Source organism: Ictalurus punctatus, chromosome 11 (assembly GCF_001660625.3).
Source record: "Ictalurus punctatus breed USDA103 chromosome 11, Coco_2.0, whole genome shotgun sequence".
NCBI classification, from domain to species: Eukaryota; Metazoa; Chordata; class Actinopteri; order Siluriformes; family Ictaluridae; genus Ictalurus; species Ictalurus punctatus.
The window spans coordinates 13,741,462-13,762,463 of record NC_030426.2 but is presented as its reverse complement, the minus strand read 5'-3'; the positions used below and the strand labels follow the sequence as shown (position 1 = coordinate 13,762,463).

The 21,002-nt window shown below is 40.2% G+C and overlaps 1 protein-coding gene across 6 annotated transcripts in view; it reads left to right on the top strand.

Annotated features, from left to right (window-relative positions):
• ptprfa (protein tyrosine phosphatase receptor type Fa) overlaps positions 1-21,002 on the top strand; it is a 264,589-nt gene that overhangs the window by 189,537 nt on the left and 54,050 nt on the right. For 4 of the 6 annotated variants that reach the window (XM_053683707.1, XM_053683708.1, XM_053683706.1 and 1 more), the window contains exons 11-17: positions 506-811; positions 4,146-4,339; positions 11,581-11,698; positions 13,829-14,124; positions 15,968-16,286; positions 18,259-18,356; positions 20,140-20,402. In XM_053683707.1, coding sequence (XP_053539682.1) covers positions 506-811; positions 4,146-4,339; positions 11,581-11,698; positions 13,829-14,124; positions 15,968-16,286; positions 18,259-18,356; positions 20,140-20,402 — 1,594 coding nt within the window. The remainder of the gene's footprint in view (positions 1-505; positions 812-4,145; positions 4,340-11,580; positions 11,699-13,828; positions 14,125-15,967; positions 16,287-18,258; positions 18,357-20,139; positions 20,403-21,002) is intronic. The other 2 variants (XM_017479533.3, XM_053683709.1) reach the window with 1 other exon arrangement.

Here is a 21,002-nt window from a genome sequence, read left to right as displayed (position 1 = left end):
ATTGCACATACATACCCATAAATGACACTTTTAGTTGTTTACCATATATGGTGATTTGGGGGTGTTTCTTTATGTAAATGCGCATGTGTATGTGTATGTGTGCGGAACAGAGCAACTTAGAATGTGCAGGATTTATCAAAGGTCCATTGCATACAGTTGTGCTTACGCACATGTGATAAATGTCAATTCTCTAGTGTGTTCTACTAGTTCTTCTCATAGAATTAAAACGTGGTGGTAAAAAGACTGCAGATTTCAGATGAAGGCATCAACAGATACAAATAAGTGTTGACCCATTGTTATCTCATTTATCCCACATACCATCATGAAATAATGAAGATGGCATCACCAGAGTGTCGGTACACAGCTGCAACTCTACTTTAAAAACTAATAATAATAAAAACTTTTTCATTGTGACTGCTCACAGTACACTGATCAATGCGATAACTGATCCTAATGTGCATAAACTTGACCATTCCTATCTAATTTCTGACCTCCACACCCACAGCACCATCCGCCCCTCCTCAGGACGTGCACCTGCTCAGCCTCTCTTCTACCAGCATCAAGGTGAGTTGGGTGGCGCCTCCTGTTGCCAGTCGCCATGGTAACATTGTGCGCTACTCCCTGGCCTATCAGGCGCCCTCAGGGGAGGATCAAGAGCGCCACGAGGTGATGGACATCGCTGCCGATGCCACCAGCTATGTACTTGAGGGACTGGAGAAATGGACACTGTACCATGTGTGGGTTAAAGCCCATACCGACGTCGGGCCGGGCCCTGAAAGCAGCAGCACCTGGATCCGGACCCAAGAGGATGGTACGCTTTCTTAACCGCCTCAAAAATATCCTTCAAAACTTGTAACTTCTTCAAAATCTTTCCAGCTGCTCAAGATCTCTTTATAACTTCAAGTCCCGATAACCAATGAAAAATCTTCCAACTGCTCCTGAAATTTTTTTCAAAAATATAAAAAAATACCATATTTTTCTGTACTCTTCCACTCACTCCAAATCTTCTTCAATTTTTTTTTTTTCAAAATGGATAAGCCCAGAACCTCAGATTGCTTCTGGCTTGTTATAGAACTTAATTCTAATCTCAAGCTTCAATGTACATTGATTTTTCAAAAACCTTTCATCTTCATTCCTTCGAACCACTTCCCAACTTATTCTAATCTCCCCCAAGACTTTTAAAATATAAGACATAACACCTTATGACTTTCAAAAGTCTTTTTAATCTTTCCAATTTCTCTGGAAGTCATTAGAGCTGCTTCTAAATTCCAGAGCACCTCTTATACTGTAGATACTTCTAAACTCCTTCCAGCCTCTTTTTCTCCTGTTTTCTTCATATTCTTCTTTACTGGCTTGAAAACTCTCGGACCTTCAAATTGTGAAATTCTACAACTACGCAATACTACTTTATACAAAATCGGTCAATAATTCTCCCACTTGTTCCAGAGATCCTTACAACAGACCTACTCTCTTCAAGATCTTTCAGAAACCTTCTTCTTTTTCCAGAGTGTCTTTAAGCTTCTTTAACTTCATCTACCTTCTTAATCATCAGTTCCTTCTTAATGTTTCATTAGCTTGTCATTAGCCTTGTTCCAGAACACTATACAGCTGATTCTGAGTCTCACAAAAAAGCTGCCCTGTTTCCAGTAACAGTGTGAACCATCGTCTATCACTCTCTAGCAACTCTATTCTTGCTCTTCTTATGCATCCACCATTATGCCTGAGTAGATAAGAGGGTAGCGTTGCTGACCCACAGCTTCAGGGTCCCAGATTCAATCCTGAGCATGGGTTATTGTCTGTGGGGGGTTACATATTCTTGCTGCATCTATGGGTTTTCCCCAGGTTCTCCGGTTTCCCTCCACATCCCCCAAAAACATGGCAGTAAGTAGATTGGGCTATGTGAAATTGCCCCCAAGTGTGAATGAGAATGTGAATGTGTGTGTGATGCCCTGTGATCATTTGCAACCCTCGGCAGGACAGAGCTGTTACTGAACAAGAATAAATTATTATTCATATAACAACTAATAGAAAGAAGCAATGAGACAGAAAGAAATGGAAAAGGAAGAGAAGTGTGTGTGTGTGTGTGTGTGTGTGAGAGAGAGAGAGAGAGAGAGAGAGGGAGAGGGAGAGAGAGATGGATGGTATATGGTGTGACAGTCAAACTGCAGGACTGCAGCTTTGTTTTATTGTGCGAGATGTCTGGGATTCGGAGCAAAGGGTGATAGGTCAGAGTGCCAAGCACTCTCACTGTCATGTGAATTACATCAGGTATAGACGTGTTTGTGTGTGTGTGTGTGTGTGTTTTAATGTTGCCTCTGCTGTGTGTGCTGCACTCAGCACTTTGACTGACAGCTGAATTGATTGCGAAGCATGAATTCCAAGTCCTCTCCCTCTCCACATCCCCTTTCTTTCATTCTCTCCTCCCTACTTTTTCCCCTTGATTCTTGATGCATATCCTGCAGGCAGAGCATTTTTCACACCGGCAATGCAATGAGGCTGAGCTGCTTAAACACACACCTGCGTTGATTCGTTGAATCAGCGTTGTTATTTATCAAACACTGTCAATCCTTATTTTTCAAGAGTCCTATCATTTTAACGTCTGTGTTCCTACCACAGTTTTAAGTGTTGACGTGTTCTTCTCTTCTCTGTTATTACTGTTATTAATCAGCAAAAACACAATCATGGGATAATATTAGACAGGAATTATGGGAAAATATGATTTGTCAAAAGTGTATTCGCTGGTGGAATAAAAAAAACGTGTCGGTAGAAAAGGAAATCGAGAGATGAGAGAAAAATCACAACAGAGCAAAGAGAAGTGTGTGTGTGTGTGGGGGGGTGTTTATGCATGTATCAGACAGACTGATAGAGAAAAAAATCTAATAAACTAAAGCAAAATGAAATAAAAATGAGTTCTCGTATCCGTATGCACACACATCATTTGAGCACAAGCCCCGCCCATTCCCTTCCCCTGCAGGCCAAATGCTCACTGCCAGGCACACACATCACGCTAAATCATTCCAATTTAAGCAGGTGTATACACAAACACATGCGCACAAACACACACACAATCCAGTCTGGGTGTTAATGCTATGGTGATCTCAAAGCGCTAAGCTCTTTAACCTCTCACGTTGCTTGCTCTCCCTCCTCCTCCTCCTCTATTGACCAGCATTAACATCTACATTGCTTCTGATCCACCTTATCGACAACAGATCTGTATTCAACTCCAACTCTCACAGGAGCCACTAGAGAGTGAGTGTGTGTGTTTATGTGTGTGTGTGTGTATGTGTTGGGGAGGTGGGAGGGGTGGCTTGGGAGCACAAGCTCGCCTCCAAATGAGCTTCTGATGATTGTGTGTGGGTGGGAAAGTGAGCTTGACTCCTCACACTCACACCCACACACACACACACACACACACACACACCGGTAGACAGTCAACTCCAGAATTAAAGGCACCCTTCATGAAATGAGCAACTATAAATGTACAATATAAAACCTGGGAATGTTTTTATTTCCGTTTAAAACAAGGAAAGGTCATGTTCAATATCTTCAATCTTCTACCATTTCTGCACTATTCTAGGTCCCTGTTAAAATTTTCGCACATTTGTAATACTGATCACGTTAGCTCCTTTGTACAAAAGGTCCGATTTTCCCTGAATCTCTTCCACTGTTTCACGTGTTCAAATGACACTCCAGTGGTTTACATGGGTCGTCAGGTTTTACACAAAACTTGTAAAGTCTCGAGTGCACGCTGTCGTTAAAGCAAAAATATAAAATATTGAAGAATTCTGAAATCCATCTAAATATTTCTCTGTTTCTATTTGTAATGATTACAAAGTAAAATTACAAAGTAGAAGCATTTTCACTAGTGGTCTCACACTTTTGGACCCCGCTGTATATAAACAAAAAACAACAACAGCAACAACAAAAAAATCAGTGACCTTTGGAATTCCCTATGGTGATAGATGATATTAATTTTAATTCATTTTACATTGACATACTTTTATCATTTTTGCCCATTTTCTTTATTGGTACCAATAATTGGAGTGGACTGCAAACAGACAGGCAGCAAATAGACAGATACATAAAGTGGACAAATAGACAGAAGGATAGATAGATGTGTGTGTAACTCTCTGTCTCTGTTGCAGTGCCTGGAGCTCCTCCACGCAGGGTGGAGGTGGACGCAGTGAACTCTACAGCACTCCATGTGTCCTGGAAAGCTCCGCTGGCGCAGAAGCAGCATGGAGAAGTCCGCGGTTATCAGGTGGTATACTCACGTGTGGAGGACGGAGAACCTCAAGGACAGCCCACTATTCTGGACATAGCACTGCCCGATGCTCAGGTAACTATATATATATATATATATATATATATATATATATATATATATATATATATATATATATATATATATACACTGTTAAGTCTTTTGCAGCCACCACTTTGATAACGATGAGTCATTTGTGATCATGTTTATTTGGCAAAATAGCACAGAGTATTGTGTGGAACATGTTCACAGTGGCCTGATTACTGTGAGGTGTAGAGGACTTCCAGGTTAGGCTGTTGAACGAGGAATCAGAGTTTTTCTTCTGTAACGCACTTCAAGTCCATGCATAAATGTCTTTTAAACATGCGTGCTTTTATTAATCTAAGTAAAAAACGCAACTCAGTCATGTCTGTAAGTTTGTTTCATGATCCTTAAATACTCTCCAACAACAAAGTGGTCAAAAAAACTATTTTCCAAACCACTTCTTCCCCATCCAAACATTTGTCTCTCCACACACCCATCCGCCATGACGTACATACTACCTTAACCCCCCTACCCAGGTGCCGAACACGCCTGCAATTTATCAGTCATCATTATCCATAACATAAAAGTAGATAAATAAACAGACAAGAATAATTATCATAATCGAAATGAATAGTATGACATTCCTTTTATAATCTAAATTACATTAGTGGTTACAGCATGAGGTGTTCATGAAAGTGCTTATGTGTACGCAGGGCTTATGATTTGTTGTTTGGGACACAGCCGCAGCAGAGATATGGTGAGACTGTTATGATGAGATTTTGTTGGAGTCCTTCACCGTAGTCAAATCTCAGATTTGCACTAGCCACTTTCAGTGCAGGTAACATGTGCACTCAGAAAAGCACTGAGGTGTAGTTTATGTGCTAGAGCCAGTGAAAATGAGAAATCCCCTTAGTAGTCTTGGCCAGGTCTACAATCGGCGTCTATTGTGATGTGAAGTTTTCAAAATGACAGATGCACCGAGGCTTATTTGGAGAGCAACAATAACACTGCTGGTTAAGTCATCTTGCACTGAACACAATCCATCACTGTCATCTTTAACATCATTTCCCTTCAGTACAACACCGTTTACTGAATTTTCTCTCTCTTGTGTCTATACAGTCGAGCAGTATTGTTTACATCACGTGCATTTTAATTTTGACTAACACTATTACAAAAAGAAAAAAGTTAGTGTTTAAAAGTTAGGGTTATATTATATGAACTCAATTAAAAAATACCTTTAAAATGCCACATAAAATAACTCTCAGTATACAATCTGAGACAAGGCCAGCTATGATTATTTTATCTTCATTGTCTTCACCTTCATCTTCTCTCTCTTTCTCTCTCTCTCTCTCTCTCTCCCTCTCTCTCTCACTCTCTCTCTCTGAAAAGGTCATGCTAGTCATCAGTGTGCCGTTCTGCCTGTCTCATTTTGTTTTCCCATCCAAGTGCAGCAGATAAAACTCTCACCTCCCATTTCCACCACCATCTACATTCCTCTCTTATCTATGCGTGCAAAGAGACCCCCTTGCACACCTAGATACACACACACACACACACACGTATGGTCATGCTTACTGCGGAGTTATATTGTTGTGGACCTGGGAGGGGTTTACATTCTTCAGTAGTGGACGAGACCTGAAGGGACATGCACACGCACATACACACTCACACACACACTCTCTCTCTCTCTGACACACACACACACACACACACACACACACACACACACACACACACACTCACACATCTCTGCACTTCTTTACTGTCCCCATCAATCTCCATTGGTTAAACTCTCTCTGGTTTCTGTCTTTCGTTCTCCAGTTCTCTCACTCACTCATTTCTGTTTTTCCCTTCCTCTTAATCATTTTTTTACCCTCACTGATTTATCTTTTTCTTTCAATCTCTTTTTCTATTTCCTTATGTTTATTTTTCTCTATTTATATTTTTCCCTCTCTCTCTCTCTCTCTCTTTCTTTGTCACTCTCTTTACTTCTCTTCACCATCTGTATTAATCGGTCATTCACTGTCTCTCCAGTCTCTCTCGCTCCCTTGCTCTCTTTCTCTCCTTTTCTTGATGTCTCCTAATCAGTTATTCACATTGTTTGTAGTGTCTCTCTCTGGATCTTCTCTGTCTCTGTCTCTCCTTTTGTCACACAGCCTCCTCTCATTCTTTGTAAAATGGCCTAGTGTGTACTGAACTTTCTCACAGTGAAGGAAAAAGTGCTATGTTTCTATGCCATTCTCACTTGTGCTATTTTCTTTTCTGTTTCTTAATAGGCACTTTTTCATTCTTTCTGTCTGCATGTGAATCAATGAATAGCCGCGTTCTGTTATCTGTATTGAAAGGCCAAATGCACTGTGCTTGGAGAAAGAGAGAGAGAAAGAGAGAGTGATGGAGAGATGAGATTAATTTGGGACAGCCTGTGTCACAAATCTGTGTGACGGATTGGGCCTGTCATGTGTGTGGTGCTGAATCATTTTGAGTGGCCAGTTTTGTCAGGTTGGTGTCCTTGTGTAGTGGAAGAGAAGTAGCTCTAATCCAGTTTTTCTGCCAAAATCTCCCCCATGAATAGTGCAGATCCTGTCGCTTTTGCTCACAAGCTCTAAAACAGAAATTAAACCTAAGTTTGGAATAGGTGCAAAGGTTGAATTTTATCACACATACTCCTGAGTAAAGTCCCGCACACAAACATTCACCCAGATACAGACAGTGTCTTTTTAAAAGTCACATCTTCATCCTGCTGTCTATTTAGAACAGATGGAACAGGTCCATTTGAAGATAACCGACACTTCACCATAAAGAGATATCAGTAGTTTTACATATACACTTTGGATTGCATCTGGATGTCTAACACGGAAGAAAATATATGGGTAAAATTGTGCATTATATCCAGCATCCTCTTTCCTGCTTCAGTTCTGCATCGTCAGACTCTAAGGGTAAATTACACCACAGAGAAATCGTTGGGCTGCAGACCTGTATCGAGAATGAGGAAGAAAACAGTGCAAATCATGGCTGACCCAATACATCTTCTAGATAATTCTTCCGTTCAGTACTTCCACTCTAAGTGAAAGAGTTCCTTGGAGTAACCATGATTTAGAACTTTATTGACTTGAGCCTAAAACTGGAACTAAACAAGATTTAGAGCCTGGTAGTGACTGGTAAACAATTGCTAGGGTTAAAGTTACAGACTGCTATTTACAAACTGGGACTTCCAAAGTGTTACTGGCTTAACAACGGGTATTACTCATTTAGAGACCTTAAAACTGGAACTAAATGGAGTTCTGAAAGTTAAAATGAACTCTCTAAACATTCACATCCATCTCCACCCACTTTACAATCTACCAACTTTACAATCACTCTTCATTTAATTTAGTTGAGGGGATCTGAACTTGCAAACCAAGATTTGGGGGGTTAATCACTCACTGTAACCTAAGGTTAGAGTCCTAAAACTGGTAGTTGAGTTAAAGCCTTAAAACCTGGGACTAATCCTTACCTGTCAACCTAACTGTAAAGGAAATGTGGAGATGGCTGATGCAAAACCTGTAGAATTTGGTGAAAAACCTTTAGCTGTGCCAAGAAAAAGCTCAACATCCTTTTGCTTTTCTCCTTTAAAACCATGAGTCTTGACTAACTATGGTATGCTAAGCATAAGATAGTACCTTAGGCCTTTATTGAAGGACAGAAGAAAGGAATTAAGGAGCAACTGGAACTGATATGGCTGTATCCAGAGTCAGCAAATTAATTTACATCAATATTTACATGGGGAAATTATGTGTATTTAGAGATGAGTTACACAGATGCTTCAATCAATTTACTGGCCTATCTATTCAGATAATTCAAATGACTTTACCTGCATGTGGCCAGCATTTTCTTGATTAAAAGTGTCAGAGGCAGCATTTTTCAATGGCATCAAAACCATTGCCTTTAAACAAAAACAATCGCTTCCGTCAGGGATGGAAAATGTGGACTGAAGAAGGAAATCATTTTTTGGTGGTGGTGGTGTTTTATTTTTATTTTTTCCATCACATTCTGCAACAAATACGAAAATTCAAAAGACTAACAGGATGATATATGAATAAGAAAATGGCAAGCATTGAAATAAACAAACATTGTACATCGCCAATATACAATATTGTTGCATGAATAGTCCAAGTTGTAATGATCACATTAATCACTGCAAATTTGGGTTAATTTAACAATATGGCTTCTACCTTCATTATTTGGCAACTTCCCATTATTTTGTATTTTATTTTCTTATATTGCCCAGATAATTGTGCACACAACTTAATGAAGCCACAAACTCAAGGACATAAAATTGTAATGTGTGCACTGGACGTAGGCTATTTTTTTTCCCCATGTTTTTTAATTAGCTATTCTGAGTTGTCGAATTAATAAAATTATGAAAATATTAATGTTAATTTTATGTGCTCTCCTATAAATACAATGTGCTGACAGTTTGAAGGATAAGCTGACCAAGCAATTATCTGTTATGCTTGCAGCTCACTTTAATTTAATTCTCTGCTTATGTCTCGTATTAAAATGCTTTCTCCTCTGATGTCCTCTGTGCAGAAAAAAAAACACCATAGTGGACTTTCAAGGCATGATACTATTAATTCATTAATGTCATATTTTTGTATTTAATATTGACCTTTGGCATTGTTTAGTTTTATTAGTATATTTACAGCGCAAACAAAATTTCAGGATGGTCATATTGTGGTTATATCAGACTTTATAGATTGTAACCACCCTGTTCATTTAAACACTACAACTGTGTGTATAACTCTCATGTACACAATTTCCATAATAAATCTTCATTACACATGCTTAACTCAAACCATAATGAATATAATAATAACATAATAGTGAATATAATAATAAGCCCATATATTTAACTCTCTAACTTTCTTCCTTTATTGCATATTTATATTTTATGCTGAAACATTTATGTCCTTTATATCACTGGACTTGATGTGATAACAGTTAAAAGGGGGGGGGGGATCTTCTTTTTAGTGCAAAAAGTTAGCATATGGAAAGGAATAAAATGAGTACATTTTATGCAATATGTTGAAAAACACTGCAGTAGTATTTACAGTAATCTAGTGCAGTCTTTCTATGGATCTTGATTTTACTTTTAGATACATAAATGATAAGTTTAATTTATATAGCATCCAAGGGCAAATCTCAAAGATATTCACCAAAGTAATAAAAAAAAAATCACACATTTAGATTAAAGAGACCATAGTGGAATTTATCTTTCTCTCTGGCTTTACCGGAGTTCACGGTTTACAAGTAAACTTTATTCACAATCTTTATTCAAAATGCATAGAAAGATTCTGTTCAATTGCTTTGAATAAATAATCAGAGTACATGTCTCTCCCTTCCCTCTAGATATCTTTACTGGCAGGATTGAATGAAATATATCACTGCCAAGGTGTAGACAGTACAGTATTTTCATTCGTGCTCTCTCTCTCTCTCTCTCTCTCTCTCTCTCTCTCTCTCTCTCTCTCTCTCTCTCTCTCTCTCTCTCTCTCGCGCTCTCTCTCTCTCCCTCCCTGTGATATGGAGATTAATGAGCTGTGACTGTGATATCACTCCAGGCAGATAAAGAGGCTCCTCTCTTGCACATGGTGGCTGTGGTTAACTCCATGCTGGTTAGAGTCTCTCCATATCGGCCTTGTCCCAATCTGACTTGCCTAGCTCAATCTGCCTAAGATGAAAGAGACTGTTTAACTCCTAAAAACTAATTAGAGGGAGGAGAGGCCCCTAAGTGTTAAATTAGAGACAGACTTTCCCTTGCTTTATCTCCCTCGTAAAGAGATTTTAAATATGTGAGATAATTCATATCTCCATTTCCTCCAACCCGTTTCCTCTGTAGACTCAGCGTGACGGCTCGGCACTCAGTCTCTGCATGCTGTAACATCAGGCACTTGGAAGCGGCTGGAAATGTTGTAGAATTTGTTATATTTCAGATGTACTTAGAGTCAATGCAAGAAGCGAGACGTATTAATCATTAGGCTGGCAATATAATGAATGTGTATTTTTCCTAATACAGGAACCTCCAGAATAAACACATACAACAAAATATGTCTTCCAGTACTGTATTAACACTTGTTCAGTGTGTCTTCCAGTACTGTGTTAACACTTGTTCAGTGTGTCTTCCAGTACTGTATTAATTCTTGTTCAGAGTGTCTTCCAGTACTGTGTTAACACTTGTTCAGTGTGTCTTCCAGTACTGTATTAATTCTTGTTCAGAGTGTCTTCCAGTACTGTGTTAACACTTGTTCAGTGTGTCTTCCAGTACTGTGTTAACACTTGTTCAGTGTGTCTTCCATTACTGTGTTAACACTTGTTCAGTGTGTCTTCCAGTACTGTATTAATTCTTGTTCAGAGTGTCTTCCAGTACTGTGTTAACACTTGTTCAGTGTGTCTTCCAGTACTGTATTAATTCTTGTTCAGAGTGTCTTCCAGTACTGTGTTAACACTTGTTCAGTGTGTCTTCCAGTACTGTGTTAACACTTGTTCAGTGTGTCTTCCATTACTGTGTTAACACTTGTTCAGAGTGTCTTCCAGTACTGTATTAATTCTTGTTCAGAGTGTCTTCCATTACTGTGTTAACACTTGTTCAGTGTGTCTTCCAGTACTGTATTAATTCTTGTTCAGAGTGTCTTCCATTACTGTATTAACACTTGTTCAGTGTGTCTTCCAGTACTGTGTTAACACTTGTTCAGTGTGTCTTCCATTACTGTGTTAACACTTGTTCAGTGTGTCTTCCAGTACTGTATTAATTCTTGTTCAGAGTGTCTTCCTGTACTGTATTAACACTTGTTCAATTGCCCTCGTTTTGCAAAAAAAGAAAAATTAATTTAAAAATAATCAGTGCAGCACAGTTTTTACTTGCCACTAGTGTTAATTTTACCAGCTCATTTCGATTTAGTCTTAATATTCTGATGAAAATACATTTTTGCCAGATTTTAGTTATTTAGTTTTTTTGTACATTTTAGACTAGATGTACTTGACCAAAATCTACAGCAGCTTTCATAAAATTTTATTTTTTCAATGAGTAGAAACATTTCCCCCATCAGATTTCCCCAGTATGGTCTTTTTATATTTCACATATGTCACATATGTTTACAATTTGAAGTGCATGATTAACAACGTTAACACGGTGTGTTGTTCATGTTCACAGATGGGAAAATAATGAAATAGTGTCATGTCACTATCAAAGTGTATTTGCTGACATTTGCAGACAAACACACACACAGCCTGATATTTTCTCTTCTCTTCTTCCTCAGGAGGCCTTCATCACGGGTTTGCAGGCAGAGACATCATACTCAGTTACCGTGGCAGCGTACACAACTAAAGGTGATGGGGCTCGGAGTAAAGCCAAGGTGGTGACCACTACAGGGGCAGGTACGGGTGTGTTTGTGTAACATGTAAGATGCATTTATGATGGATATATTAATAAGTGATTTATCACACATATTTAACACACATAGTCAGCTTTAGCTATTGTTAAGCAATGAATGAAGTATTTACAACTTGTCATTAAGCACACTGTTCATTTGTACCTGTGTATTTCATTATTTCATTATTTATATTCACTCACTGGCTAACAGCTGGTTATTACACTGCTAAAAATCTCTAAAAGGAGGATTTCTCATTAAAAGATAACATGCGAACTTATTGTACTAGTACTCATGAAAAGAATGATCTTTAGCTATTTATCCATGTGAACGTTTTATTTTATTGTTTGGTATTGTTTGAAAAATGATAAGCTAAGTAGCATGTCACATTAGGCTATGTTCTTGCCTAATGTGTGTGTGTATATATATACAGTATCTCACAAAAGTGAGTACACCCCTCACATTTTTGTAAATATTTGATTATATATTTTAATGTGACCACACTGAAGAAATGACACTTTGCTACAATGTAAAGTAGTGAGTGTACAGCTTGTATAACAGTGTAAATTTGCTTTCCCCTCAAAATAATTCAACACACAGCCATTAATGTCTAAACCGCTGGCAACAAAAGTGAGTACACCCCTAAGTGAAAATGTCCAAATTGGGCCCAAAGTGTTAATATTTTGTGTGGCCACCATTATCTTCCAGCACTGCCTTAACCCTCTTGGGCATGGAGTTCACCAGAGCTTCACAGGTTGCCACTGGAGTCCTCTTCCACTCCTCCATGACGACATCACGGAGATGGTGGATGTTAGAGACCTTGTGCTCCTCCACCTTCCGTTTGAGGATGCCCCACAGATGCTCAATAGGGTTTAGGTCTGGAGACATGCATGGTCAGTCAATCACCTTCACCCTCAGCTTCTTTAGCAAGACAGTGGTCATCTTGGAGGTGTGTTTGGGGTCGTTATCATCCTGCTCCAAAGGGAGGGGATCATACTCTGCTTCAGTATGTCACAGTACATGTTGGCATTCATGGTTCCCTCAATGAACTGTAGCTCCCCAGTGCTGGCAGCACTCATGCAGCCCCAGACCATGACACTCCCACCACCATACTTGACTGTAGGCAAGACACACTTGTCTTTGTACTCCTCACCTGGTTGCCACCACACACGCTTGACACCATCTGAACCAAATAAGTTTATCTTGGTCTCATCAGACCACAGAACATGGTTCCAGTAATCCATGTCCTTAGTCTGCTTGTCTTCAGCAAACTGTTAGCGGGCTTTCTTGTGCATCATCTTTAGAAGAGGCTTCCTTCTGGGATGACAGCTATGCAGACCAATTTGATGCAGTGTGCGGCGTATGGTCTGAGGACTGGCAGGCTGACCCCCCACCCCTTCAACCTCTGCAGCAATGCTGGCAGCACTCATACATCTATTTCCCAAATACAACCTCTGGATGTGACGCTGAGCACGTGCACTCAACTTCTTTGGTCGACCATGGCGAGGCCTGTTCTGAGTGGAAGCTGTCCTGTTAAACCACTTTATGGTCATGGTCACCGAGCTGCAGCTCAGTGTCAGGGTCTTGGCAATCTTCCTATACCCTAGGCCATCTTTATGTAGAGCAACAATTCTTCTTTTCAGATCCTCAGAGAGTTCTTTGCCATGAGGTGCCATTTTGAACTTCCAGTGACCAGTATGAGGGAGTGTGAGAGCGATGACCCCAAATTTAACACACCTGCTCCCATTCACACCTGAGACCTTGTAACACAAACAAGTCACATGACCCCGGGGAGGGAAAATGGCTAATTCGGCCCAATTTGGGCATTTTCACTTAGGGGTGTACTCACTTTTGTTGCCAGCGGTTTAGACATTAATGGCTGTGTGTTGAGTTATTTTGAGCGGACAGCAAATTTACACCATTACACAAGCTGTACACTCACTACTTTACATTGTAGCAAAGTGTCATTTCTTCAGTGTTGTCACATGAAAAGATATAATCAAATATTTACAAAAATGTGAGGGGTGTACTCACTTTTGTGAGATACTGTATATATATATATATATATATATATATATATATATATATATTGTATATACAGCTCCACTGTGTCTGTCTTTTTATATCTTTCCCTCAGTGCCAGGTAAGCCCACTATGATCATCAGCACTACAGTGGGTAACACAGCTCTGATCCAGTGGCAGCCTCCAAAAGAGACATTCGGTGAGCTGTTGGGCTTCAGACTACAGTATAAACGCCAGGATGACAATGATAATGATGACAAAGATGACAATGACGAAGGCTCGTTCATGACACGGCACTTCATGCGTACCGATGACCACTTCACCGTCACCGGGCTGCTCAAGGGTTCCACTTATAGCTTCAGACTGAGTGCCAAGAACCGAGCCGGCCACGGAGAGGAGCACGTTAAAGAGGTTACGAGAGTCACAGTAAACTCTGGCTTAGACTACCAATAATGCATTCCAATAATGTTATTATAATGCACCTACAGTATATTAACTTGTTCTGTCTACCTCCCCTTGGTTGATTCATGGCTGCCACCATCCATTCATGATTTTTAGTTCAGATGAGAAACAGTACTAGAATATATAGCTTCTAATGCTAAGTAGTTAAACACAAATTAAGTAATGCACCAATCAATGTGAAAATAGATTGTTTGATTTACATGTTGCATGCTAGGCTTCAGACTAGCTTCAGTGACAGATTAGCGGAGCGAGGTAAATGTATTCACTATGTGCAGTACACTCACAGCAAGCACAAACGATATCTGCCAATCAATTTGATTTGTCACTTTATTGTGTCATACCTAATTTGCATAGAATTGAGAACATCTCAATTTAACTATGGGCTCTGGGCGGCTGTGGCTCAGGTGGTAGAGCGGGTTGTCTACTAATCGTAGGGTTGGCGGTTCGTTTCCCGGCCCACGTGACTCCATATAATGAAGTGTCCTTGGGCAAGACACTATACACCAAGTTGCTCTCGATGGCAGGTTAGCGCCTTGCATGGCAGCTCTGCTACCATTGGTGTGTGAGTTTGTATGAATGGGTGAATGAGACACAGTGTAAAGCGCTTTGGATAAAAGCACTATATAATTTCAGATTTACCATTTACCATTAACTATTGCTTGCCTCACTGACGCTTACCGATGTTGCTGAAATTGCGGCTCTGTATTGGGCATGTGAGTAGAACATGTATGGTCACCTGTTGCTTTGTCACTTGCTAGTGTGAAGCAAATAGTACTGCAGCGTGGCACGACTGGGAAGAGCTAGGAGTGCACAGCAGGTTCCCTTTCAAGCTCTGTGAGTGCAATAGATTGGTTAACAAAAGAGGTTGATATGACTCTGGGCAGAAATTCCACATTCCACGACAAGGTCATACCAACCATTAATGCATATAGAAGGTGAGCTTATTACCAAGGCATGCAGTTCTTCACTCTTTTGCCTTTTTGCAAAAAGGCAGTCTTTAGAGAGACTAATTTCAGTTCGACTTATAAAGTCATACAAAGGGAGTGTTTATAAAGGGAGGTCTTAAGTGACTTCAGTAGAAGCCCATGTCAGATATTTGCAGGAATGTGGCAGATGAAGCTGCCTTGCTCCCTTCAGAAAACCTAGGAGTTTGACACTATCAGTGAGACACTATCCATGGTGCTATGATGCGCTACAATGGCTACACGCAGGTCTGATCTGTGGTTTGACTGCTGAATTTTGTGCACTGTGAGTAGGATCAGTGGCAAAAAGGCGTACAGTAGACAGTGAGGCTAGTCATGAACCAGTGCACCCTCACGTAGCGCTTTGTCCTGCTCTGCCAGGGAAAATCAGAGTAGACAGTGAGTCAATTTGGCGTCGGTGAAGAGGTCCATCTGTGACCTGCCAGACTTTTCCCAGTTCTGGAGCACCCCTTCTGGGTGCAGATGCCACTCTCCCAGGCATATGTGCAGTCTCCACAGTGTGTTCTGTTGAAGCTGTGCTTTGCAGTCCTAGCAATCCAATCAAGTCTGTTGTTTAGAGCCCCTCGATCTGAACTCGAGGGTTTACTCTTTTAATTGTATCTCTGTGCAACATATTATAATAAATACATTGCATGATTCTATCATGTCCTGCCTTGCTGTATAAGTGGCAGCACCTACTAAAGGTCACAAAACATGTTTTATAATATATAGTATTTAGTATACCATATACTTGAATTTACACCTAATATATTTAAGATGATTAGACTTTGAAAGTATAGTGTTTTACCTTCCAAATGTTTTCACTTTAGGTCACGACCCCTGAGGACACACCTAGTGGTTACCCGCAAAACCTAAGTGTTGTGGGATTGAGCTCCACCTCAACAACTCTGGCATGGGCACCACCAACACTGGTGCAGAGAAACGGCAAAATCGTGCGCTATGATATTGTGTACCGTGACATCAACAGTATAAAGAATCAAACCAACAGTACAACAGAGACACGGATGAGCATCAGCGGCCTGAAACCCGACACTACCTATGACATCAGAGTGAGAGCCTTCACCAGGAAAGGACCGGGACCTTTCAGCCCCAGCATTCAGAGCAGGACCATGGCCACATCTGTGCCTGGTGAGACAGACACACACACACACACACAAATACACACACACACACACGGTTATTAATACTGAGCAGAACAGATGGTGGTAGCTGAAACACTGTGGCAGGACAGGCACGGCTTGTGCTTACAGACACCCACACACACACACACACACACACACACACACACACATGCACACACACACACACACACCTGTATGCAGCCTAAAGGACAGACAGCTATGAACAGTCTACCGCTGTGTCCTTTAATCATTATACCATGGCCATTTAAAATACTCATTTCTGATTGGCTGGCAGGTGTTTATTAATATCATAAATGTGCACAGAAAGGACAATCATATAATCACAGCCTATTGATAGGTCAGGACTAGAAAGGTGGCAAAAAATAAAATTACTGTCAGTTTACTATTCAAATATAATAACTTGAAAAAGGAAAGTACAAAAAAAAAGCTTTAAAAGGTGGTGAAGTAGCCATGAGATAAAAAAACAAAACAAGATAAGGCCTGCTGAAGCTTTGTGGTGTTCTTCACCTCTGCTGTAGCTTATCCCATTCACCTGATATCTGGACACTTCATTGTACATTATTTCTTATATTTAGTATAGTATACTCAAGTACAGTTGTCTTGTGATGTAGAAATGTGTGTGTTTGGGGGTTCGAGCTTTGCATAAATTGAAATATTATGACTCTAAACACTGATACAGTGAACATCCCGTTGTGTAGGAGGATTGTAATGATGTCTGGTGTCAGCGGATGGGTCATTAACAATAATAATAATAATAATAATAATAATAATAATAATAATAATAGGGTTGCTTAGTTGTTAGACCCTCCAGGGTTAGAGGGTCGATTCCCGCCTCCGCCCTGTGTGCACGTAGTTAGCATGTTCTCCCTGTGATTTGGGGGTACTCCAGTTTCCTCCCAAAGTCCAAAGACACGTGTTGTTGGCTGATTGGCATCTCTAAATTGTCCGTAGTGTGTGAATATGTGTGCAATTGTGCCCTGCAATGGATTGGCACCCCGTCCAGGTGCCATGCCCCCGAGTTTCCTGGGATAGGCTCCAGGCTCCCCGTGAGCCTGTGCAGGATAAGCAGTACAGAAAGTGGATAGATGGATGGATAATAATTATAATAATAGCTTTACTTATACAGTTCTTATACAGTATACAGTTATTATACACTTATACAGTATACAGTTCTTATACACTTATACAGTATAAAGAGCTTTACTTATACAGTTCTTTTCAAGCAGCGTCAAATAAAGTGCTTTATAGAAAGTGAGAAAAAGACAAAACAATAAAAGCTTGAAAACGCAATAAGAGGAAAGTAAAGTAAAGTGTAGAATATAACCCTGAGGTAACAATCCACTAATTGAAAAACAATATCAAGTAAGTTGGTTTTAAGTGAATATCACAGAATATCACCAGACCACAACTTCCATGGACGAGAGTCATCCATTTATTTCATGGAGATCTTTGCTTTGGTGTTAAGTCTCAGTTTGAAAGCCACAGGCAGCAACTTTCCCTTTGGGCTGGGTGACTAAAAATCTTTAGTCTTTAATAAACCAGCCTTATTAAGAGGTTTTCCAGTGTCATGGTTAGAATACAGATAATCGTAATAACACAGAAGCAGGACCAACAGACAAGGGACCTCATTACACCAAACACTAGAAACTAAGCTAGAGACTGCACCAAGAAATTACACACAGACCTGCGGATTTTGATGTCCCATTTTACAATTGAATTGAACTGAATAACAGCTTTAGTGTTGCTGTGTGTCAAAATAATTTGCCTGAATGTTATCTAATAACGTGTTGCAAAATTTAGGCTGCCCTTTTCCAATAAAACACGGCATGATGTTTAACATTCAGTTTGTACTCTTCAGACACACATCAGGGGTTTAACATTTAAATGCACATTTTATCTAGTATTTTAAGGGAGTTTCAAGAGAAAAGAAATGCATGACTCCTTCTTCTATTTAACAGAATTTGCCAAAAACTTTGGGGTGAAAGCAGCAACAAAGACCTCAGTACTGCTCACATGGGAGGTGCCCGAAACCTACAAGCCTCAAGTGCCTTTTAAGGTGACTCTCTCTCTCTCTCTCTCTCTCTCTCTCTCTCTCTCACACACACACACACACACACACACACACTCACACACACACACACAAAATAGACAGGGCTTTATCAATAGCAGACATACAGTACAGGCAAACATGTGGGATAAATGGCTTTACTGACCATAGAAAACAATGGCATCAACCAGTAAGGCACTGAACCAGAGCAGAGGAAAGGTCCTCATCATTGCCAATGTCACACAGCAAAAGCCATCGAGCACCACATTCAGTTTTTAGTCTACATACACACATCAGGTCCACCAACCACCACAAATACAAGAAAACAAGACAATAAAGCCTTCAAAATGGAAATGAAGCACACACACACACAAACACACTGAAAATAGCATTCAGTGAGAATAAGCTATAACACACCCACATACACTCGGAAAGTGTGTTAAAGAGCTGATGAGTTCAGTTAGGTGTGTTGGAACAGGAAAAATAAAAAATATGCAGACCAGAGCTACTACAGGACCAGGAACCACTGCTGAGAGCTACGCTGTACGTGCGTGTGTGTGTGTGTGTGTGTATGTGTGTGTGTTCGCAGAAGAGCAGAAGTGAAGAAAGAGGCAGAGGTACAGATGGTATGCTGAAGGTCAGAAAAAAAAGAGTGAGAGAGAGGAGAGGCAGAAGAGTATGTGTGCTCCTGTTAGTTCCCAGCATGCAACTGTATAACACTCTATGTGTTACTGTGAGCGCCCTCTTCTGCCTGATTCTGTAAAACCAGCAGAGTGATGATTAGAGAAATGGAAAGGCAGGCAGAAGCATGAAAACAAAATCAAAGAGATAAAGGGAAAGGCAGGTAATTCAATTGAAATGAAATGAAAAGGAAAGACAAATAGAGGCAAGTAGAAAAGAGAGAAACACAGAGTCGGATAGAAAGATGACGGGAAGACAAAGCGACAAAGATACAGTAGACCTAGACAGACACTCACTTATAGGCACCATCTAGGGTACATGGCAAACAACTTAGTTAGTAAATGTAATGAATAATTATTTAATTAGTAAAAAATCATACATACATTCATACATTCACACACCTTCCCCCTTAATATAAACACACTACATTGGATTATGACATGCATTAACACTATCAGGTAGTTTGCTAACACATTACTTTGTGTTAGTTAATCGATTCCTGCCTCTGCCCTGTGTGCGCTGAGTTTGCATGTTCTCCCTGTGCTTCGGGGGTTTCCTACAGGTACTCTGGTTACCTCCTCCACTACTAAGACGTGCATTGTAGAGCAATTGGCACCTGTAAAAATTGTCCGTGGTGTGTGTGTGTGTGAATGCGTATGCAATTGTGCCATGCGATGGATTGGCACCTGGTCCAGGGTGTCCCCTGCCTTGTACCCTGAGTTCCTTGGAATAGGCTCCAGGCTCCCTGTGACCCTGCTTAAGATAAATTGTACTGAAAATGGATGGATGGTTATATGCAAACTGGATTTTTTGTCACAGTGAAACCAAACAAAAGTTATACACCACGTTTCCCTTACCATCGGTGTGGTTTCAGATCCAGACGTAAATGTGGCCCTAGTACAGGAGTTAATTTTACCCACTGCAACCTGTGTCCAAGCCACAATCCAGCAGTAGCAGTGTTCATTTCATTTCATTCTTGTATCATTTACACTCGGTAGTTTAATCCAAGTCACTGCCCATGTAGTCAAAGCATTGGCTGTTTTGTCACATCAAACACAGGGTTTTGGTGAGATTGTGTATCTCTGTTAACATGTGCTCCCTCCTCTGGCAGATCCTGTATAACCAGCAGAGCGTGGAGGTGCAGGGCGATCTGCGGAGGAAACTGATCACCCGTCTTCAGCCCGACACTGAGTACTCATTCGTGCTGATGAACAGAGGCAGCAGCGCCGGAGGACTGCAGCAGCAAGTGTCCATCCGCACAGCCCCGGACTTGCTCGACACAAAGCCCAGCCGCTCGGCCCACGAGTCTGCTGTGGGTGGAAGAGTCACACTAACCTTGCCCGCAGTGACCGCCAGCACCTCTGCACATGTCAGGTCTGCACCACACACCCATTAAAACGGCACATGGGCATACACATGGACATACACACTCTAAAAACAAATGTTTAGGCTCAACAGAAAAAATTAACGCAACAGTTTGCATCAATCATTTTGAGTTATGACAACTTCTAATGAAATTAAGTTCAATCAACAAACTACATTGAGTTAGAGAAATGAGAAAATTCCTCTACAATCAAATGTATTTTCAGTTAACACTTAATTAATAATTTGTATAATAAACACAAGTTTTTTAGGTGATTACTCATAAAAATTAAGTTGTTCCAACTAGTTTTTTCACATTATTTAAAATGAATTTAAGTGTTATGTACTTAATTAACATAATTATAACACAAGGTTTTAAGTTGACAATCATTTAAAAAAATTAAGTTGCTCCAATTAGATTTTCTCCAGTAGAATGCAGCCTTTTAAACCAGGAAAAATTACTAATTTTAAGTTGTATAACAATAGTAATTAAAATCCAGTGTCATTTACAATACAAATCTCATACCTAACATCTCTGCAGGTTTTATAGACATAAAAGCACTGAATGAATTGAGCAATATAGACAAAAAGGAAACACTCTGCATCTACTAC